This window comes from Rhineura floridana, chromosome 1 (assembly GCF_030035675.1).
Source record: "Rhineura floridana isolate rRhiFlo1 chromosome 1, rRhiFlo1.hap2, whole genome shotgun sequence".
Lineage (NCBI taxonomy): Eukaryota > Metazoa > Chordata > Lepidosauria > Squamata > Rhineuridae > Rhineura > Rhineura floridana.
In genome coordinates, this window is record NC_084480.1 from 110,561,930 (window position 1) to 110,585,731 (window position 23,802).

At 41.1% G+C, this 23,802-nt stretch overlaps 2 protein-coding genes across 2 annotated transcripts in view; one reads left to right on the forward strand and one right to left on the reverse strand.

Annotated features, from left to right (window-relative positions):
* The first annotated feature begins 2,926 nt into the window (after positions 1 to 2,926).
* Positions 2,927 to 23,103, forward strand: MLANA (melan-A). Its single transcript, XM_061629502.1, has 5 exons — positions 2,927 to 2,992; positions 11,173 to 11,267; positions 13,016 to 13,112; positions 14,491 to 14,592; positions 19,358 to 23,103. The coding sequence occupies exons 2-5, from the start codon at positions 11,194 to 11,196 to the stop codon at positions 19,424 to 19,426; spliced, it is 342 nt and encodes a 113-aa protein (XP_061485486.1). The 5' UTR covers positions 2,927 to 2,992; positions 11,173 to 11,193; the 3' UTR covers positions 19,427 to 23,103.
* BRD10 (bromodomain containing 10) overlaps positions 19,313 to 23,802 on the reverse strand; it is a 77,318-nt gene continuing 72,828 nt past the window's right edge. Inside the window, exon 11 of the mRNA XM_061629464.1 lies at positions 19,313 to 20,139. Coding sequence (XP_061485448.1) covers positions 20,045 to 20,139 — 95 coding nt within the window. The 3' untranslated portion in view covers positions 19,313 to 20,044. The remainder of the gene's footprint in view (positions 20,140 to 23,802) is intronic.

Genomic DNA, 23,802 nt, shown 5'->3' on the forward strand with positions numbered 1-23,802 from the left:
AAAACATGCATCCTGGGCAGGCCAAGTTTGTTTTTTTCCAACAGCTAGATTCATTGCTTAAGTAGCAACATATTGTAATCAGTCTAATTTAACATCAAACTGCAGTTTCAGATTCAACTGTTAATGCACTCAAAACAGAAGTAGAACATAACCTCCAGTTTGAAACACAAAAGCTGCTTCACCATCATATGACATTGACTAATAAAAAGGCTTTGAAATTAATAAAAATAAATTTGAACAGATATCTAAAATGAATAATGAGAGAAATATAATTTTCTAGGTTAGATTTTCTACTGCTGTAGAAACAGTAGTAACACAGGAAAGAAGCAAAGTAAGAAGAACACCAACAAACAGCTTGAGGTGCAGCTTGAAGATGATGACAAGGTGCTTGGACAGGTTCGTGCAACCACTTCTGTGCTGGATCCTTGCCCTTCTTGGCTAATAAAAGCTAGCAGGGATGGAACAGCCAGCTGGGCCAGGGAAGTGATTAATGAGTCTCTGCAAGAGGCGGTGGTCCCTGGCTGCCTGAAAGAGGTGGTAGTGGGACCACTCCTGAAGAGGCCCTCCCTGGACCCAGAAAATCTTAATAACTATAGGCCGGTAGCAAATGTTCCATTCCTGGGCAAGGTCCTTGAACGAGTGGTGGCAGGCCAGCTCCAGACACTCTTGGATGAGACCAATTATCTGGATCTATTTCAGTCGGGTTTCAGGCCTGGTTTTGGCACAGAAACAGCCTTGGTCGCCCTGTATGATGACCTTTGTCAGGAGAGAAACAGGGGAAGTGTGACTGTTGATTCTCCTTGATTTCTCAGCGGCTTTCGATACCATCGACCATGGTATCCTTCTGGGGAGACTAGCTGAGTTGGGAGTGGGAGGTACTGCACTGCGGTGGTTCCACTCCTACTTGGCAGGTCACCTCCAGAAGGTGGTGCTTGGGGAACATCACTCAGCACCCTGGGCTCTCCAGTATGGGGTTCCACAGGGGTCAGTTCTGTCCCCCATGCTCTTCAACATCTACATGGAACCGTTGGGTTTGGTCATCCGGAGCTTTGGAGTGCGTTGCCATCAGTATGCTCATGACACGCAGCTCTATTTCTCCTTTTCATCTTCTTCAGGTGAAGCTGTCAATGTGCTGAACCGGTGCCTGGCTGAGACAATGGACTGGATGAGGGCTAATAAACTGAGGCTCAATCCAGACAAGACTGAGATGCTGCTAGTGGGTGGTTCTTCTGACCAGATGGTGGATGTCCAACCTGTCCTGGATGGGGTTGCACTCCCCCTGAAACAGCAGGTTCGTAGCTTGGGGGTTCTCCTAGAACCATCTCTGTCACTTGAGGCTCAGCTAGCCTCGGTGGACGGAGTGCCTTCTACCAACTTCGGTTGGTGGCCCAACTACGTCCCTATCTGGACAGGGATAACCTGGCTTCAGTTGTCCATGCTCTGGTAACCTCCAAATTAGATTACTGCAATGCACTCTACGTGGGGCTGCCTTTGAAGACGTTTTGGAAACTGCAGCTTGTGCAAAATGCAGTGGCCAGATTGGTAACAAGGACCAGACGGTCCGAACATATAAAACCGATTCTGGCCCGCTTGCATTGGCTGCCTGTATGTTTCTGAGCTCAATTCAAGGTGCTGGTTTTGACCTATAAAGCCTTACACGGCTTGGGACCACAATACCTGATGGAACACCTCTCCCGATACGAACCCACCCATACACTACATTCAAGATCAAAAGCCCTCCTCCGGGTGCGTACTCCAAGAGAAGCTGGGAGGGTGGCAACAAGGGAGAGGGCCTTCTCAGTGGTGGCCCCCAAATTATGGAATGATTTCTTTGACAAGGTGCGCCTGGCTCCAACACTGTTATCTTTTCGCCACCAGGTCAAGACTTTCCTCTTCTCCCAGGCATTTTAGCATGTGTTTTAAATTGTTTTTATATTGTTTTAAATTGTTTTTATATTGTTTTAAATTTTAAAATTGTGTTTTAAATTGTATATTTGTTTTAATGTTTTTGATTGCTGTAAACTGCCCAGAGAGCTTCAGCTATGGGGTGGTATAAAAGTGTGATAAATAAATAAATAAATAAATAAACAAACATACAAAAATGTAATTCTCCAGCTTTGGAGATCGCAGGTGTTGCCACCACTCACCATATGCTCAGAGGCACATTACCAAATTCTTCCAAGCTACACAGGAAGAGGATTGGACTGTGCAAGACCAACCCAAATTATGTTTGCATTTTGACAAATATGTAGGGCAGTACAATCTCTGAGGTCAGATCTCCCAGTCCCCTGGGGCATTCACTATAGCTGCCCAATTTCCCTAGTTTTTAAAGTTTGATAGAAATATCTGTTGGCTATAGGTACGTTCTTAAACTGCAAGGGTTTTTTGCCTATTAGTGAATATTAATTAAGTCCTCAAGCCAATTGCGCAACTGCATATCTCATTCCAGTGAAAGCACTAGCTTGGGGTGAAAATGACATTTTCCCCAGCAACATTTAAGAAATTTGTCCTGCAGAACAACAGAATAAGAACTGCAGTACTTTAAGATGTTTTGACTGTATACAGTAATTAAACAGTATCTACTCTATGGTGTTGGCATAAGGCTGCAATCCTGGACACACTGACCTGCTGGGAGTATGTCTCATTGAATTCAGTGTGGCTTACTTCTGAGCAGACATGAGTAGGACTGCAGTTGTTATGTCTACATTTGCTCCAGGAGGGCTTACAAATTCAGTAGCCAGCTGTTCAAGCTACCTGGCTGGGGTGTGTGTTGTAGAAATAGAAAGAGCAAAAACCATTCTTTTGGTTTTAGTTTTTCACGCTCATTAAAATGATCAAATGCTGCACTGCCAGGAATTCAACCTTGTGATAGTCATGAGAGCTAGCTAGTTAGAAGGAGTACATTTTTTAAAAAAGTAAAAAAAGGGGTTGTGGAGGAGGGAAGTCTGATTATGCCTTTAGCACTCAGCCAGAGACTGAGTCTGTAAGAAAGGTAAGAAGTATGTATTCCTTTTGGAAGATTTTATTGTTGTATACATTTCACCTTTACCAGTTTTCTTATCTCTGAAAAGTGTATTTGAAGAAATATGTTACTTAACTTTAAAACAAGAGATTATTTTTCTGAAGTGAAAGTGGTAGGTCTGTTATTTTGTTTCACAACAGAATTTACTATTTTGTGGCATTGCTGAAACTAGAGGCTGTGATCCTGCATCTGTTGGGCTATTTCAATCCCATTGCATTTAATGGGATTGAAGTAGCATAGCTGCGGGCAAGATTGCAGCCAACATGTTTATCTGCATTTTTTTCTAAGTCTGGAGTCATATAAATTAGATCAAGCCATTCAGTTTGATTTGATATGGCTGGTTAATTTTCCTCGGGTATTTATACAAATGGTAACCAGACAAATCCATTAGAAAGTTTTGATTATGATATTAGGAAAAGTACAGATACCTACAGAGCAGCAGAAATGCAGATCATGTGGATCTAAATTTGCTGGATGTTATAATGAATGTCAGTTTACCTTTTGGAGAGCTGTGTTCATTACATATCCTAACATTCTTTTTTTTTCTTTTTTAAGTTACACAGTGTTTCAGCTTCTCCTTTTTCAAAATCAGGGGTGGCCAACTTCTGTGTTTTCATTTGGAACCACTCTATTCTTCAGACTGTGGTCCAGGGACTGGATGTTTGTTTTAATTTTTTAGTACAATAGAAGCTCACTATAACATGAGGGTTGGAGAACAAAGAATGCACCCACATTATAGGGCTTCCACGTTATAATGAAAACAACACTGCAAAACACTTAGAATGATAAAAAAAAAAAAAATAAAATGGATGAGAAGATCAGGGCAGAAGCAGAAGAAGCAACCAAATCTAACAAAAACAGTAACTTGGAGCAGAAAGAGGAAACTGGGAATAGATATAGGGCTGCAGGGAGAAAAAAGAGAAAAATATTTGAAAAAGGCAAACTGCCGCCGCCACGGCTGAGGGAGCAACAGAACAGGAAAGAAAATCGGAGATCTTCTGAATGCAAAGCATTTGGTCTGCCACATGCTCTAAACAATCTATGAATTTTGTTGTTATATACTTTCAAGTCAATTATGACTTATGGCGACCCTATGAACCAGCAACCTCCAATAGCATCTTTATAAACTACCCTGTTCAGATCTTGTAAGTTTAGAATACATATATAGAATATATATATGCATCCTGCAGATCACTCTAGACTTATACATTAAATAGTGTTTTTTCCTAAAACCAAAGAGCAATGGACCAAAGTATGGGACCAATGTGTGGGAAAATGTCAATGAGCCAATTTCTTTCACTTACATTCTTCACATGCAGAATTTAAAAATGTCTGAAGCAGGAAAGCAAAAGTATTTTAAGAAACAAATGGCTTATTCAACCATTGATATTTTAGTGGTCAATGCAAACATTTGCCTTTAATGACTCAGTCTCTAATCATTGCTCTAGCATCCCTTATTTTGAAAAACTGCCCTTTATTTCAGATTGTCATAATAGATTTCTTGTATTTTGTTCATTTCTTTAAGTTCATTTTCTATCCATGCTTCCCACCATTTAAGGCAATGTACAAACACAACTGAAAAAGACACTAAAAGCAGCAATGTCAAAAAATCCTTTCTGTGTACTACAGCTTCTCCTCTTACAATCCTAACGTAGTAGTGCTACTACTAAACCAACTTCTATTTTGCTAGATTGGCTCCATCAAAGACTTTGGCTAAGTTCTCACTTGACAGCCAACAAAGTGACTCAGGGTTGCATTCAACTAGTCTGACGCAGAGTAGAATCATTGAAATGAATGCACCTATATTAGTCATGTCTATTAACCTTAATGAGTCTACTTTTGAGTAGGAGCAGAACTAAATATCACCCTCTAAATCCTGGCAACATGGAGGTGCTGTGGGTGGGTGCCTCCCAAGTCCAGATAATGGGTAAATTACTTGCTTTAGATGGGGTCATACCCCTCTTGAAAAAGCAGCTCATATTCTGGGGATGCTCCTGGATCCATCTCTGTCACTAGAGGCCCAGGTGACCTCAGTGGCTTGGAGTGCCTCATACCATCTTTGGCCATTTTTGGACTGTAATAGCCTGACCACTGATGTCCATGTGCTGGTAACCTCCAGTTGTATTATTGTAATCCGCTATGTTGTGGAGCTGCCCTTGAGGATGGCCCAGAAGCTGCAGCTAGTGCAAAATGCAGCAGCTCAACTGCTCACTTGGGCAGGATACCGCCAACATGTTACTCAGCTGCTGAAATAATTGCACTGAGTGTCAATTAGCTAATGGGCTAAATTCAAGGTGCTGGTTTAGACCAGGATACCTGAAAGATCATCTCACCCCTTATATACTCAATAGATCATTGCACTCTGCAAGTGGGGACCTTCTGCAGATACTTTATTATACATCCATGAGAGTGGCTGTATACTATAGTCAGCATGTATTTTTCGCATTGGGCAATGTTAAATTGAAAATATCCCCATGCCATTGTGATCCTTCCCATAAGCTCATTTCAAAACAAAACCTTGCAAAACGTATAGTCCTGAACTCAGAAACACTTGCTTAACAACCTTCTAAATTTTCATGGTGATACACAAAAGAGTCAGAGAGTTCAAACTGTAAAAAGAGACAGAGAAAAACCAGACCCCTTTTGGACATTTTTCTGTCAGAGTTCTCATAATCTATTGAAATTATTTAAAAATCAGCCATGTTCACAGAGTACCTGTAATCCTGTGACCTTGCCCATACTCGGACCTCCATTTTCTGCAGTTTAAAAGTAAACAAGAATGCCTGACTGAATGATACTTTTCACAATGTTTTCCTTTTGGAAAGGGGCTTCCTCACTGCGCAGTGGCCACCCACCCAATCTCCTCCACTCCCCTTCACCTCCCCTTCACCTCCCCCTCCCCTTCCAATCCTCTCCTTACCCCTTCTCCTTTGCCTCCTCTTTGTCCCCCCTCCCCCTCCCCCTCTGCCATGCTCAGTTTTACCTATCCTAGCACTACAACCTGGGAGACCAGGGTTCGAATCACCACACAGACATGAAGCTCATTGGGTAATCTTGGGCCGGTCACTGCATCTCAGCCACAGAGGAAGGCAATGGTAAACCACCTCTGAATACTGCTTACCATGAAAATCCTATTCATAGGATCGCCATAAGTCAACATTGACTTGAAGGCAGTCCAATTCATTTTCAAGTATGATTGCATGGGAGTAAATCCCATTGAACCCAATAAGCATGCAAAATTATCAAACCTGCCCTCCTCTCCTCCCTCCCATCACCTCCCTTTTGCCCCTTCCCTCCCCCTTCCCCTTCCAATCCCGTCCTTCACCCTCCCACTCCTTGTGCTCTCCTCTCCCTCCTTCTTCCTTCCCTCTACTCTCCCCTCCCCCTTCCCCTCTCCCATGGTCACTTTTACCTATCCTAAGCATGATTGTAGAGGAGTAAATCCCACTGAACTCAGTAAGCATGCAAATGATCAGACCTGTCTTTCCTCTCCTCATTCTCTCCTCTCCTTTCCTCCTTCCTTCTTCCTCTCCTCCCCTCTTCCTCCTCCCCTGCCCACTCCAGGCCTCCCTCCCCATGGTCAGTTTTAACTATCCTAAGCATGATTGCATGGGAGTAAATCCCACTGAACTCAGTAAACATCCAAATGATCAAACCTCTTGTCTAGTGAATCATGTCTTCTCATTATGTGTCCAAAGTATGATGACTTCAGTTTCATCATTTTAGCTTCTAGTGATAGTTGTGGCTTAATTTGTTCTAACACCCAATTATTTGCCTTTGTCGCAGTCCAATGAATTGATATTTCTCTTATCCACTTTTTTCACTGTCCAACTTTCACATCCATACATACAGATCGGGAATACCATGCTCTGCATGATCCTGCCTTTAGTGTTCAGTGATACATCTTTGTATTTGAGGACCTTTTCTAGTTCTCTCATAGCTGTCCTCCCCAGTCCTAGCCTTCTTCTGATTTCTTGACTATTGTCTCCATTTTGGTTAATGTCTGTCCCAAGGTATGGATAATCCTTGACAAGTTCAATGTCCTCATTGTCAACTTTAAAGTTACATAAATCTTCTGTTGTCATTACTTTAGTCTTCTTGAAGTTCAGGTGTAGTCCTGCTTTTGTGCTTTCCTCTTTAATTTTCATAAGCATTTGTTTCATATAAATACTGGTTTCTGCTAAGAGTATAGTATCATCTGCATATCTTAAATTATTGATATTTCTCCCTCCAGTTTTCACACCTCCTTCATCTTGGTCCAATCCCACTTTCCATATGATATATTCTGTGTATAGATTAAATAGAGTGATAAAATACACCCCTGTCTCACGCCCTTTCCGATTGGGAACAAGTCAGTTTCTCCATATTCTGTCCTTACAGTAGCCTCTTGTCCAGAGTATAAGTTGAGCATCAGGACAATCAGATGCTGTGGTACCCCCATTTCTTTTAAAGCATTCCATAGTTTTTCATGATGTATACAATCAAAGGCTTTCCTGTAATCTATAAACCACAGGGTGATTTCCTTCTGGTCCGTTCCATTATCCAACATATGTTTGCAATATGATCTCTGGTGCCTCTTCCCTTTGTAAATCCAGCTTGGATGTCTGGCATTTCTCACTCCATTATGGTAAGAGCCTTTGTTGTAGAATCTTGAGCATTAGTTTACTTGCATGGATATTAAGGCAATAGTTTGATAATTACTGCATTCCCTGGGAACCCCTTTCATTGGAATTGGGATGTATATTGAACTCTTCCAGTCTGTGGGCCATTGCTTTCTTTTCCATATTTGTTGACAATTTTTTGTCAAAATTTGAACAGATTCTGTCTCAGTAGCTTGTAGCAACTCTGTTGGTACGCCATCTGTTTTTCGTGATTTGTTTCTTCCAAGTATTTTAAGAACAGCTTTCACCTCACATTCTAAACTTTCTTGTTCTTCATCATACTGTTCCTCCTTGAATGAATCGGTCATCCTTGCATCTCTTTTATAGGGTTCTTCAGTGTATTGCTTCCATCTTTCTTTTATTTCATCTCGGTCAGTCAGTGTGTTCCCCTGTTGATTATTCAACATCCCTACTCTTGGTTTAAATTTCCCTTTAATTTCTCTAATCTTCTGGAATAGGGCTCTTGTTCTACCCTTTTTGTTGCATTCTTCTATTTCTATAAAATCACTATTGTAATAGTTCTCTTTGTCCCTATGTACTAATCACTGTATAGTTGCATTTAGGGTTCTAACTGTTTCTATCTCCTTTTGCTTTTGCTTTCCTTCTCTCTTTAACCATTTTAAGAGTTTCATCAGTCATCCATTGAGGTCTTTCTCTCTTTTTCATTAGAGTTACAAGATCTGAACAAGGTGGTTCATGACAGATGCTCTTGGAGGTCACTGATTCAAAGGGTCGCCATAAGTCATAATCAACTTGAAGGCACATAACAACAACAAATTGTCTTTTTGCATTCTTCCCTGATAATGTCTCTGACTTCATTCCATAGTTCTTCTGGTTCTCTGTCAACTAAGTTTAAAGCCTCAAACCTGTTCCTTATTTGATCTTTATATTCTTCTGGGACGTTATTTAAATTGTATTTTGGCATTATGATTGCTTTGTTCTTCTTCTTTATCTTTACTCTGATTTTCAATATTACCAGTTCATGATCTGTAACACAGTCTGCTCCTGGTCTTGTTTTCACAGAAAGTATGGAACTTCTCCATCTTCTGCTACCAATTATATAATCAATTTGATTTCTATATTGACCATTTGGTGATGTCCACGTGTACAGTCATCTTTTCAGTTGCTCAAAAATGTATTTGCAAGAAACAAATTATTGGTTGCACAGAATTCGATAAGTCTTTCTCCTGCTTCATTTCTGTCTCCTAAGCCCCATTTTCCCACAATTCCTAGTTCTCCTCTGTTCCCTACTTTTGCATTCCAGTCCCCCATGATTTTCAGCACATCTTGTTTTGGTGTGTGATCAATTTCTTCCTGTACTTCTCTGTAAAATCTCTACAATTCCTCTTCTGCATTTGTCATTGGAGCATAGACTTGAATGATGGTTATGTTAATAGGTTTCCTGTTAAATCTCATTGATATAACTTGCTCAGACCTTGCATTATTGTTTTTGCTACATCACTTCTCACTATGAAAGCAATCCCGTTTCTTCTTAATTTCTCATTTCCTGCATAAAATATTTTGTACTTGCCTGATTGAAAATGTCCCCTTCCTGTCCATTTTAATTCACTCATGCCAAGTATTGTAATGTTGATATGTTCCATTTCTTGCTTGACAATTTCTAACTTTCCCTGGTTCATGCTGCGAATGTGAGAACATTCCATGTTTCCATTGTGTGCGTCGTACAACTCTGGACTCTCCTTTCGTATCTGTGCTTATGAGCCTCTAGGCTTACTTTTGGCTCTGACCCAGCTGTGTCACTAGTCACAGAGCTACTCGTCCTTTGTTCTTCGCCAGTAGCTTGTTGAGTGCCTTCTGACCTGGGGGGGGGGTCTCATCTTCCAGCACTCATATTGCATTTTGGATACTCTGTTCATAGGGTTTTTTATTTGAGATATTGTCCTGCCCTACAAATTTGTAAAAATGCAAAGACAATTTGTGTTGGTCTTTCACAGTCCAATCCACTTCCTGTGTAGCTTGGAAGAATTTGGTAACATGTGCCTCTGAGTGGTGAGTGGTGACAACACCTGCAATCAGCCCAAATAACAGAAATGAAACATGAGCTGTGCTGATCTTGTTTTAGCAGGGAGGAAGCAACATTATTAAGACAGTTGATAGAGTTCAGATAGTCACTTTAAATATGTTTGATTTACACTGCAATTTTAGTGAAGTGTCCTATAGAAAATCATTCTCTTTTGCTTCTGTTTCTGTGAATATGTGAAGTAAAAGAAAGCTCCAAAAACTATTGTGGAATAATGGCATTGACTGTTCTGCAGAATAGTTTCCAATGGACATGAGGCGTGTCTCAGTTTGTACAAGATAAAACAGTGGGAGGTGAAATATATTCTAGCAAAATTCTAGGTGTGCTCTAAGTTTTTAATCGACCATGCCCACCTTTCCTTAAGTGGAGTAGTTTAAGCATAGTAGGCTGAAAACATGCATCTTGGGCAGGCCAAGTTTTTTTCCCCAACAGCTACAGTCATTGTTTAAGTAGCAACATATTATAATCAGTCTGATTTTACATCAAACTGCAGTTTCAGATTCAACTGTTAATGCACCCAAAATAGAAATAAAGCATAACCTACAGTTTGAAACACAAAAGGCTTCTTCACCATCATAAGACCCTGACCAAAAATGGCTTTGAAATTAATAAAAAAATAAATTTGACACAGATTTCTACGATGAATAATGAGAGAAATATAATTTTCTAGGTTAGATTTTCTGTAGAAACAGTAGTAACACAGAAAAGAAGCAAAGTAAGAACACCAACAAACATACAAAAATGTAATTCTCCATCTTAGGAGATGGCAGGTGTTGCCACCATTCACCATATGCTCAGAGGCACATGTTACTATGCAGGAAGTGGATTGGACTATGAAAGACCAACCCAAATTGTGTTTGCACTTTGACAAATTTGTAGGGCAGTACAATATCTCAGAGAGGAAGTCAGATCTCCCAGTCCCCTGGGCATTCACTATAGCTGCCCAATTTCCCTGCTTTTTAAAGTTTGATAGAAATATCTGTGGGCTATAGGTATGTTCTTAAACTGCAAGGTTTTTTGTCTATTAATGAATCTTATCAGGAGGTCCTTTCCATGCAATATAGGAACTGGGCCTTTACTGTTGTGGCACCTACTCTTTGGAATTCCCTCCTCTTAAATATTAAACAGGCACCATCTATGTTGGCTTTTTGTCACCTACTGAAGACCTCCTTCTTCCAATAAGCCTTTTAAGTAGAGATATTTCCCAGTCTGCAATCTGTGTTGGAATTGTTTTAAGATGTTTTAAGTGTTTTTTCACTAGTGTGTTTGCCACCCTGGGCTCCTTTGGGAGAGAGGTCATGATTTAAATTTAATTAATAATAATGATAATTTGGGGGGGTCTTGGTTGTTCTCTTCATTAACAAACTCTCCTGTCAACAGGTGAAGTTGTGTTCAAGAATATGATGGGAGTGCCTTGTAGAGAATGCTTTGCTTTGTTCATTTTGTAGGTGGGATCTGAACCAAACGAGATGCCCCAGGGACACCATTACCTAGATGGCAACTTTGCTCGAGGGAAAGAATACACCTCTCTTTCTGCAGAGCAGTAAGTGGAGCATCAAATTTATGGGCAAAATATTCCAATGCAATTTCAAATATGCATTTTTAGTTGCAGCAGCAAGAACAGAAGTGCTTTCCTCCAACTTGGTTCAGTGTATTGCTCAGAGACAAGATCAGTTCTCAGTTTAGTAATTTAAAACAACTCCCCCAACTGTTAATGTTTTCAGGGCACGCTTGCATTAATTTGTTATTCCTGTTAGGCTTCTGGTATGCTGATTCACCGCATCCAATCCTGATAACTCCAGGCTTTTGAGAATAGCCCATGGTGACTCCAGTCCTTTATGCTGTAGAACAGGGGAACTGCAGCGCCAGGATGGCACCATCTAAATGGTGTGGGAGACCCATACACAATACACTACATGGCACCTTTGGGAGTGAGGAGGAAGTGGTGTTAAAAGTGCTGAAATGAAAGCTAGTGAAAGTCCCATATTAATATGTTTCAAACTGTGGATTCAGAGTTTGTTGATTCAGAGTTGATTCAGGAAACAGCAGGTTTTGATTTAGGAAGACATGATGAAGGTTTGCTTTAACTTCTCAGCACCCATCACAATATCACTAGCAGTCAAACCTGCTTGGCAGCAGCATTGCCATTCTCCTTGCTAGAGCAAGGAAAGAGGGACCAAACTGCCACTCATTAAAATCTTCAGCAATTCAAGCATGGATATAAAGACTAAGGAGAGGAAGAGGAGGCAGCAGCCTGGCCAAGTGTTAAAGGACAGGCAGGGAGAAGAGGAACAAAAGCCTCATGCTCAAATTATGGGGCTTGAGAGCTCCTAATGAAAACCGTAAGCTGAACTTCTGGACACCCTAACCTTAGCCAAATTGTACCCCACCCAGAGCCTTCTAATAACAGTAGTTAAGGGGACTGTCACAAAAGGGTGTGTGGGGAGGGGTGTTTCCCAGTAATTTGAGCATTGCAAAAGCCAGGACCTGCGTATGAATAGGTTTCTTTATTAATTTATTATGTTTATACCCACCACTCCTCCCAAAGGGGCCCAGGGTGGCAAACAATTGATAAAACATTACATCTTAAATATACGAGGGAATGACCTGCTAAGCCAGGGACTTGAGTCTGTAGGAGTGCTCGAGTAGACATTATGGATGTGAAGGGGATTGTGCTTACATATGAATGCCACACGTAATAATGCCTGTGAAAATAATCTTGTCAGTGACAGAATCTGTCCTGCAAAAATGCGTTGGGAATCTATGCACTTGGGAAGGGCCATAATTCAGTGGCAGAGCACCTGCTTTACATACAAAAGGTCCCAGGGTCAGTCCCTAGCATCCCCAGGCTGCCTGAAATATTGGAAAGCCACTGCCAGTCAGTGTAAACAATATTGAGCTAGATGGACCAGTATAAGGCAGCTTGCTATGTTCCTACATTTAATATCCCAAGCTTGATCCGACTATTGGCATAAAGATTGTATCATATCCCATAACCAAAAGTCCATTTCCATTCCTTTGTTCCTGGCTGACCAAGTGTTTCCTGCACGAATTATAAATTCTCTTCTGAATACGTAGAGTTCCACGGAACTGACTGAACATGCTTATTACATCTCCACAAAACTATATAAGCAGAAACAGCTGTTGCTTCTGTTGGATTTTTTTCTGTGTTAAAACTGCACTTCATATAGGACATAGGAAAGTCTCCATTTCTCCCCATATGTGCTTTGTAATGGAGAAGAGGTGTCCCATGCTCTTGCTTATGAACACTGTCTTCTTTTTTCCAAACAGGTCTGCAGGTATTGGGATTCTTCTTGTGGTTCTTGCAGCTTTACTGATCATTGGCTGTTGGTACTACAAAAGACGTAATGGTTATATAAGCCTTCTGGTAAGAATGAACTGGCTTCCAAGTTCCTACAGCGTTATTAGAGATCACACTTATTACTATTGTTCTGTTAGAAACACAGCACTCAGCACGAATTTACTTAGATGCTACATCGAAAGCCTGCCTGGGTTCCACACATACCAGTCCAGAAGGCTGTCCTTTTAAACCCTGATGTGCAAGGACACTCTATAATTAGTGGTGAGGCAAATGCACTGTGCCCCTGCTCAGAGGCACATTTGTATGGTACTGTCCTCACTCCTATCCCAAAACATAATTAACAAGGCTTTTCTTTCAAGTAACAGAGAGATATTTATTCAGGAAAGCTTGGTACATGCTCTGCAAGGATCTCAGTCAGGATACTGGGGGTTGTAAATCAAGAGTCTGAGAGCAGGATGAGGAGTACTAGACTGGACGGTAGCAACAAAGATGTTCCGACAAGGCTCCATGCCATTCCCATCTAGCTTTTAAAAGAGCAAGGCATGGCAAGCTCACTTACTGGACTCTAGACCCATGCAGGAAGACTGCACTTAGAGGTAGATGCTCCTGTGAGGAACCCATAGCTGCTTATGCTGATGGAGGTGGCACCAAGTCCTTGGTGATGGAAGAGGGACCTGCTCCCAGGTGCCTCCTCCTGTTCTGCAGCTGCTCCGGTTGAGGCAGTGGCCCTCTCACCACCCCCCCCCCCAGTGGCACGTCTTAATGTGGGAGTGGGGCCGAGACAAAAGCCAGAGCCTTCAGTGCTCGTCCCCAACAACCTGAGGCAAAGCGGCTGGGTCCTCATCCTCCCCCTGCCCCCAATGGCTCCAGCTCACTTGTCTACTCTGCTGCCACATCCTCCTCTTCCTCCTCCTCGTCTGTAAAACACTGTAAGTCCAGTCCAGACCCTGTTGGAACTTCATACGATCTAGGGTTAAATCTGGACCTAGGAAGCAGGTACTGAGCCCTGGCACAAATTAAGCCTGGCCCTTGGAGGCAACTCATACTAGACAATGTGCATGATAATCTATGACAGCCTTGCTAACCTGGTGTCCTCCTGATGTTTTGGACTACAACTCCCATCAGACCCAGCCAGTGCTGGTGTGTAAGAAATATTGTGCATGAATGTAGCAGGGATGTATTACAAGGCAATAGCTCCTTGAAAGTCACACGTGCAGTGCAAACATAACATAAAGAGCACATCTGTATGACTGTGTGAACGTTAATGCAGATAAAATGAGAAACTGAATGTATGTTGACATTATGGACAGCTGTAAGCACAAACTGACTTACGCCTCACATGCAAAAACACTCTTAGATTTGGTTCTCACTACTACTTTTTATTACATACATTCTTGTTTTTCTTGCACTCAGATATCTCTTTTCTCCCCTCTTCTTGCCACAGAGCAAGAATTTTGGAGGGACCCCTAGGACCTCAGGAGGCAAAAGTGTCTTGTTGGGCTCTAAACTGCCCCTGCAGGAGTACAGCAGCAACTATAACCATGTGGTGAGATGATTGTTTCTCTTTACATCTAGTAACCTTTTCCATGATTGTGCAGAGTGCAATATTGATGAAGAATTATCACCACATTCTTAGAGAGTCCTCGGGGCTGAATGACTTTTTACAATGAATTTTCATGAATGAGATCTTCTGGTGGGGCACTTGTGGTGGTCCCCTATGCCTCTGAGGTTTGGACAGCCTTTACCAGGGCAGGGACCGAACCTTCAGTGTGGCAAACCCTGCCCTGTGGAACTTCTTGTCAATAGAGGTTAGGCAGGAGTCAGACATCTTTTAAAAACTGTATTGTTCAGACCATACAGCTGTGAATATGAACTTTTTTACAAAGTAGTTTTCATTAATATGTTGTTGATGTTTTTACGTTGTGATTGCAGTATTGTGTTTTTATGTGGTACACTGCCTTGTATTTTCTGTGAAAGTGCAGTTTATAAATTTTAATTAAATATGTAAAGCCTGAAAAATATATTAATCATAAAATCAAAGGGCAATGTCCAGTGTCACATAACCAGACTTCCCTTTCTTCTCCTTGCCCCCCTATATCCCTCCTGATCTGCTCCAGGGGGTATTGGTGGCACCATGCTGCAATGGCTCTGTTTATGTCTGCAGGGTTGCATCCAGAGAGTAGTATTGGAATAGTGCACTTCAGCCCTCTAGTGTTTACACTGTAGATTGCCATAGGGTACTATCTTGTCCCCAGTACTTTTTAACATATACATGAAGACTTTGGGAGTGGTCATCAGTAGCTTTGGAGCAAGGTGCCATCAGTACCCTGATGATACCCATCTCTTTTTCTCCATTACATCTGAATCAGGAGAGGCTGTGCAAGCCCTGGACCAGTGCCTGGATGCAGTGGTAGACTGGATGAGGCTCAGTAAAGTGAGGTTGATTCCTGGAAAGATGGAGGCTTTGCATGTGGGTGGTTCCCGTCCAGAAGATAGGTCAGTTGCCTGTCCTGGATGGGGTTGCACTCCCTCTGAAGGAGCAGGTACACTCCTCAATCCATCTCTGTCACTAGAGGCTCACGTGAGCTCTGTGGCCCAGGAGTGCTTCCTGCCAGTTTCGACTGATATGCCAACTGCAATTGTTCCTAAACCGTGATAGCCTAACTACAGTGGTCAATGCATTAGTAACCTCAAGGCTCCATTACTATAATGTGATTTATGTGAGGCTGCCCTTGTATCTGGTCCAGAAGCTGCAACCAGTTCAGAATGCAGTGGCCAGACTGCTTATAGGAGCAGATTAATGGCAATGTTAATTGCTGTAAACTGCCCAGAGAGCTTTGGCTATGGGGCAGTATATAAATGTAACAAATAAATAATGTGTCACCCTGCTGCTGAAAGAGCTGCACTGGTTGCCAATTTTCTACAAGGCATTTGTATTAATTCACAAAGCTCTAAACAAAGTACCTTAAGGGCCACCTTGCTGCCTGTGTTCCATCTCAATCACTGAGATCTTCTGACAGGACACTTTTGGTGGTTCCCAACACCCCTGAGCCTTTAGTGTGGTAGGCCCTGCCCTGTGGAACTCCCGACCCTGTGGAACTCCTTCCTCTTTCAACAAGCCTTTTAAGTAGAGACCTCATCCCAGTCTGCATCTGTGTTGGAATTGCTTTTTAGTATGTTTTAAAGCTTTTTAAAAAAGATGTTTTTTAAGCTTTTTTTAAAAAAAGATGTTTTTAAAGATGTTTTAACATGTTTTAAAGATGTTTTAATAGATTTTAAAGGGTTTTTAATGATGTTTTAGAGTGCTTTTAGTGCTTTTGCTTGCTACCCTAGGCTCCTACTGAGAGGAAGGGTGAGATATAAATAACCACCACAACCAATTGAGGTTTGACAGGAACCATCCTTTCTTTCTTTTAGGCTTCGCTTGAAAACCAAACTTTTTAGTCGGGCCTTTTTAACATGAATTTTTTCTTCCACCCAATGCTAGTGGTGTTTTTATTATTGTTTTTAATTATTTTTATTGGTATTTAATTTTCTGTTTTTGTATGTTGTAAGCTGCCATGATGGACTTTGCTGAAAGGGTGGCTTATATTTTTAATAAATAAAATCAGGGGGGAAATCTTGTGAAGGGCAGAAGTATGGAATCATCATCAATTTATATCCTGTCCTTCCTCCCAAAGAAGCCCAGAGAGATATCCAGATGAGATTGGGGGGCAAGACTATAAAAAGCCTTCCTTCATATTCCTTGGCATCCATTTGGGATATAATCCCATTTTAACAATGAAGGGACAAGATTGGCTCCCTCAGAGAGGGGGGGAGGTGCCTGTACTCAACCAGAGGGTGGAACAGTGGAGGAAGGGCCAGCCTGCTGATTTGGGCAGCTGCTTGTGTTGGTACCTCTGGCAGCTAACCAGCAGACACAACTCAAGGCTTTTCAACAGGAGGTTATATTCAAGCATGAGCATGGCCCCCAAGGGATTCATGAGGCATAAATAGCCAAGCCAGTTCTTTGGGGACAGAAAGTAAGCACTGGGGGTCCTCACCTCCAATTTTAAGTAGTCCCAGGGATTTTTTATATAGTTGCATATAAGAAGCAACAGTTTAATCCTCTATCAGAGCTTGACGTATTGTCACTGCAAAATAAAGGTTTCTTTTCTGATCCAGTTCTTCCAGATGTCAGCTTCTTTTAACATCTTTCCCAGAGGCAGAGCTGACTGTTAGCCTGTTGCAGCAAAAACTGTCTTCGTGTCACTCTCTGTTCTGGTTTTTCACCTAACTGTTCTGTTGTGGGGGCCCTGCTATCTTTCCAATGGTGCCTTGTAGACTGTTGTTGAACTTTTCAGTTGGTTTCCCCCCCAAGGTCTTGTTCTTGGTCCCATATGACTTACATTCTCTCTCTGCAATCGCACCTGCTCAGTCTGTTTCTGGACATGATATTAACTCACAGCAGGGAGCTGCCATGGAGCAAGAGTGAACTGGCAATGGGGGTAGATTTCACGAAGCAGAGTAGGGCCAGGCTCCACAGAATCTGGGAAAGCTTCTACGGCAGGGGAAGGAAGCCTCAACCTGGCACCAAATGTGGTCCTTCTGGCCCTTGGGACTCTTTCTAGGCCACACCTCCTCCTCAGAGACCACCTCTCCCTAGTCCAAAGGTAAAATTTAGTAACTGCTCTGCCCATTTTTGCTTCTGATCCTGTCTACCACTGGTATGCGGACCTCAGAGTGTTGTCAAGAAGCAAAAGTGGCTCTAGAGGTGAAAAGGTTCCTCAGCCCTATTCTTGGCAAAGATGTTCGTTAAGAAAGCAGATGTGGGGGTTCACATGACCGAACACTTCTATTAAAAAAAAGTCCCTGCAAATAGAACAGTAGATACTGTGGGAAACAGTTCTAGCTGGAGTTGCCAGGTTCGGGGCCTGAGATTGATCCTGTATCTTTAAGAGAAGAGAAAGTCAGCTAAGTGCAGGTGTTCTTGCAACCCTGTAATGGGAAAAACCACAAGGTGGAATTCTCCCTTCCCCCTGCACAACTTTTAAAGATACAGAAGACCTCTTAGAGGCTGGGCCTGGCAACCAAGAGGTCTTCTGTATCTTTTAAAGTTGTGCAGAGGGAAGGGAGAATTCCACCTTGTGGTTTTTCCCACTACAATGTTGCAAGAACACCTGCACTTGGCTGATTTTCTCTTCTCCTAAAGATACAGGATCAGTCTCAGGCCCTGAACCTGGCAACCCTAGTTCTAGACTAGCCTTCTCTTATATGTTGATGTGGAAGGATTTGGGGTGGGGATATGGAGGAATATTCAGTCAGGTAAGCCCCCATCTACAGTCTGAAATGGTATAGATCAGGCACAGATTTAATTTGCACAGGGAGAACTAGACCAATAATCAGAACCTTGCTGAGCTCTCGAGTAATGAAAGAGGCTTGCTTAATGTTCAAGCCACTCCCTTCAGCTAAGTTTTGACTGGATTTTAAAGTACAGAGCCTGGGACTGAAGCTTGTGCCTAAGTAGCCTCAGGACACATTTGCTTCTTAAAATGGGAATTTGCAAGAAAATGAAAGGCCTCGGATTGGTTGGCGAGTGGGTGGGGTAGGGAGATGGTGCAACTATACATTCAGACTCCTTGGTTAAAGGGTTTCTTATCTTGTCTAAAGCAGCAGAGAAAGGCATTGTCTTTCTTCCTTATGATGGACCACAAACTGCACTTTCAGATTCAGTAATATTTAGGTCCAACATTTAGTGGCAGGACCCAGTTTCAGTCCCTAGCATCGCCAGCTAAAAAAAGGATTCTGGCTGTCTTTATGTTCGTTCTGCTTGATTGACTCAGCAGAGCTTTAAAATAAATGTGAATAATCCCAAAAATATTTCCCCCTTGATATTTTTCACATTCTTTTATTTTATTTCTTGTCTCTCAAAGTTGATTGCCTATTTTTGTTTCCAACTTTATAATGTATCAATTCTCTTTTCTGATTTTTAATTTCTGATTTGAATTGTTGACTGTATCCTCTTCTTTGCTTTGATCCTGTATCTCTATAATTCCCATTTTCTACCAATTATTTTTCACATTTTATTTCTTATAACAGTATCCCATCCTTCTGCTCATTTAATTCACTCTAAAGTCATTAATGCAAAATAAGGTAAAAGATTTCTTAACAAATTCTCAACCTATTTTAACATAAGAATGATTGAATACAATAATTACGGGAAACTCATTAAGAAATATCTGACAGATTAGCTTAGGAAGCTATAAAGATTCTACACATTTACACCTTTGCTTATGAGTAACTTTTTCCCTTTCCCAACTTTCAATAAATAGGTGCCTGATGCCCCACCAGCCTATGACAAGATCTCTGCCAGACCACTGCTACCACCTTATGCACCATAAAGCAAGAACAATTCAATCAAGTGCTTGCATAATTCCATATACTATATTTAATTTTTAGCCGTACCTCAGGAAAAAAAAGTATGCTGTTATGAATGGAATGTTATGAAGCTATTACTGCTTACAAAAATGCATCTGTTCCCAATTGTATGAGATATCTAGAATGTTGATGTCACAGCTTTTGTAGCTTCATTCTAGTTGCCTGGGGTCATTCAGCATAAGATATACTATGAGATCTTTTATTCCAGGAGTCCTACCAATCATAATAAATATTGAAGAGCAAGAACCATCGATGAAATCAATTTTAAAAATTCACAGATGGATTTATTACTCTTTTGTTCTTTTTGCATTTTTACTAAAAGATGCATTTTTCCTCTCTTTAATCAAGACCTGCTTCTCTTCAAATAGCGTGTCTAGAAATGAAGCCTCTTGTGCTTCAATTTCTCTGCTCTTGCTCTTGGCAAACAAGTTAGGCTGCCAGAAGCCTCTCCTTTCTCTGGAGTCCAGAACCATTTTCCTACAAGCCAAATTAGAAGCGAAGGCAGAATAGCCCATCTGAGATCCTGCTTAATTCAAATAAATGCACATGCATTGATTTTAAAGTGTGTTGGTGGTGGGCCTCTAAGGATGCTGAAACCCACTCTTGCATTGTGATCCAAAGCCATCACGCCCTGGTTGTTCTTTTCCTGCTGAACAGTACATCTGGTCTCTCAGCCCTATTGGGAGAACAAAAAGCTGGGAAGAAGCAATTTCATTGAGAAAATCTGGATGGGGAAACTAAGTAGATAATTAATTTTATTACTTATAGCCCACTCTACCACAACCACAATCAGAGTGGCTTCCAACAGTGATACACTCCTAAAATAAAATTATAAACAATTGATCACATTAAAAACAGTAAGGTAAAAACTCAAAAACATATAATAAGCAGCTAAAAAGGGAAGTAATAGCAAAATTAATCAATGTTATTGTTATTATAAAATCATAATTTTTTTAAAAAAGGTAGTGTCTGCCAAAACAATAGCCTTTCAGTTTTTATCAGAAAGAGCATAGAGAGGGTGCCAAACAAAATTCAGTTGGAAATATTGAGCCTAATGCTCCTCAATTCAACTCCCATCACTCCAGCCTCCTGCTTTTCCAGAATTTGGTGGAGACCCGATTCCATCTAGACTTTAATGCTTTACCCGTAGTTTGGCCCTGACCCTATAGTCAGGTTCCAGTCACCTGGATGCCTCTGTTTTTTATCGGGACAGTTGCAAGGTGGTTAGAGGTGGGCATATCCAGCATCCAGTCATCTGTTGGCATAATGTGTAAGAGGACTGAATGCCCCAAACAATTTTTCCATAGTGCTATATCAGACAGTGCAATTTGCCTAGGAGAAACACATCCTCCTTTCATGTGAGTCAACACTGAAACATTTTATTTTCTTAAAAAAGCTAAGCATAATTAGCTTACGCCTGTGCAGGCTGATGCAGTTTATTACCCATGAACAAGCTCTGCTGAGTTCAGTGAGGGGTTTACTCTAAAGCAAGCAGGTAGGATGATAGCCCAAGTTTCAGAGTCTGAGTTGCAATTGCGAGAGAGGTAACTTAATTGAATCAGTGAGCAGCTTGGTTGGGAACCCCTGGCCCTATGCATGGGTCAGATCTAGATATCCCTTTAATAAAAACTAGTTTTGTATACAACCCCCAGCTTATTAATTCTGGTACATTTTCTCAGTTTGATTTTCCAACTGTTGAACATACTAATAAGAATGTTTGTGATAAGAATCAGGAATGGGAAAAGGGTTAAAATGGTTTTGATGAATTAAAGCATTTGACTGTAACTGAAACATAAAAACTATTGGGCTGTATTCAACACAGCACTAAGGCAAATTTTCTGTCAACACAAGCATTTCTCCTTGTGCAACAGATTGCTGTCTTCCTCTCCTCCCCTGCACCCCTCCAATCGGTACTAGGGGGATTTGCTCAACTATCTGGAGATTTGGGGATGGTGCAGAGTGCACGCAGGGGGAGGGGGGAAGTCCTATTGCAATAGAAGTAATCCTTGTGCTATTATGTAGTTGACTATCAACCACTGTTAATCAGATTCCATTTTTGAGTGGGTTATGTTGTATTTATTATTGTCAACACAGTAGTAAATCTTTGCAGATACCAGGGTGGCCTTTGAACAGTCCTCAATTATTATTATTTTTAAAAAGGAACCGTCTAGCCCAACAATGATTACTAAATTTGTGCTCAGGTAGAAGACCTTAATCAATCAAATCATACCATGTACATGATAAAATACTGGTAACTGGTCACAGCCATTACCAGAAGCAGCTGAGTTAATAGGCAGTGTGCTAAGCTGAAGTGGGGCAAGAGATAATGCATTTTGTGAACATTTTGACTCCAGCAAATCACAACCAACTCTTTTAGGCAGTATCAGCCTGATTGCCTTGGCAATTGGCCTGTTCCTCTTGCCACCTCCTTCAACATGAAGTAATGGAAGGGCTGTTTGCCCTCAGCAGGATCACCAAGTGGCATCATGAAGTTATCACATCTACTATAACATGCTGACGTTTTGCAAGGGAGCAGTAAGGAAATCCTTTTTAGTTAAAAGAGAAAAGCACCAAAGCAACAGATAGGGAAAACAATGGTTGTAAACCTATGCAAAAAATATGTGAACAGTGAAAGGTAAGGGTTTTCCAATGGACCATTTCACTGCCCCCCAACAACTCATGTAAAAAAAAAAAGGCACATGACTAGTTGGAGCAGCACTAGCTAACATGGATTTGGCTGTGGACCTCTAGTTTTGTGACAGCAGTATTGCTCTCACGGAACTGCCCTTCCACTAATGTCCTCCAAAGATTAAGGCAAGCACTTCCGAGTTTCTTCTTTTCCACGAACCAGTGAATGGAGAGTTGAGAGCTAGAGCCTTTCTAGAGATCTGTTTTATTGTACATTCATGATGGTTTGTGCTCATTATGCTTTCAGGGAAGTAATACACAGTCCTGCTTTTAATATTGTTTGCTCCTGCAAAGGTTTTGGGGCAGTCATGCTGCTTCATTTCCAAATCAGTGCACTGATTTTATAACCTATAAATTATAACCTATAATTTTTCATACCACAAATGTTCTGGATTTTGGCCTGCTTTTGTTTACACTATAGCTTTTCCACACAGCAATAATGTGGTAACACTGGGGAAGCATTGCAGAGCAACTAACAAAGCAGAATGGTGTGCAGATGGTCCACTATAAATCCACCACTAGTGTGCTATTATTTTGATAAGAACATGTTGCAAAACATATCTGAAAAACAAACAAACAAAAACAGTCTGGAGGCCTCCCCACTAGACTTAGATATTAATGTAGGCCATTCTTCATAATATGGATTGAAGTCCCACTGCTGGGGGTGGGCTCTAAATATCACAGTTTTAAGGAACTATAGTACAGAAGTGTTCTGGGGACAAAACACTACAATCCTAAACATTCTCTAGAATTCTTAATCTTTCATTTTGTTCAATAAAATCATTATTTAGTGACAGCCCTACCACAACATAAACATCTCTCCTAATTACAATGCTACTATCACTAGACCAAAAGGAAAACCAATCTATTGCTCATTGCCTATTATGGAGTATGAAGTAAGAAATAAAGTAAAAACAGCTAGAGGAAAACTTCTTAGAACAGCCTAGTTGAAACACCCAATTAAACTTGGCTTAAAGGTAGCCTAGTCCTGTAAATATTAAAAACCTGCCTAACTGAATAAAGCAAAGTGTGAATCAGCATTACAACTTCTATTCTTCCAAAGGTCCACATTTTAAAAATGTCACATTTCAAATTACATGTTTTACGTAGATAATAGTTCCTGTGCTTGCTGCTTAATTCAACACCTTACGTTCAGATTCTTAGGTTCAGGCACATTATTTCTTTAATTCTAGATTGGACAATAGGCAATCCAGTTCTTTTGCTTATCCTCCCTCATACTAGCAAGTGCAACCCCTCTTCCAAGCTTATGACTATCTGTGACCAAAAACCATTTTGAATTTCAGTAATTCCTCAAACAGATTCAACTCAAATTCTTGTAGCTTGCAACTACTGCAGTCTATCTCATCTACTATTTTTGCTAGACAGTCTTAACTTTTCTGAATGTTAGATTCTTTTTGTAAAAACCAGAATAGTAACTTTCAACCCACTGATGTCTTTGACGCAATGGACAGATCGTCAATTAAATTTGGCCATTTCACATAATTTTTTTCCCACACCCCATGGGAATTGTGAAACTACTAGTAGAATTTGATATCCATAATTGTATAAGCTTTAGGGGAAAAGTTAAAAATGATGCAAAGAAGAGCTACAGGAAGACACTAATGACTGAAAAACCACAAGCTTAGGCACA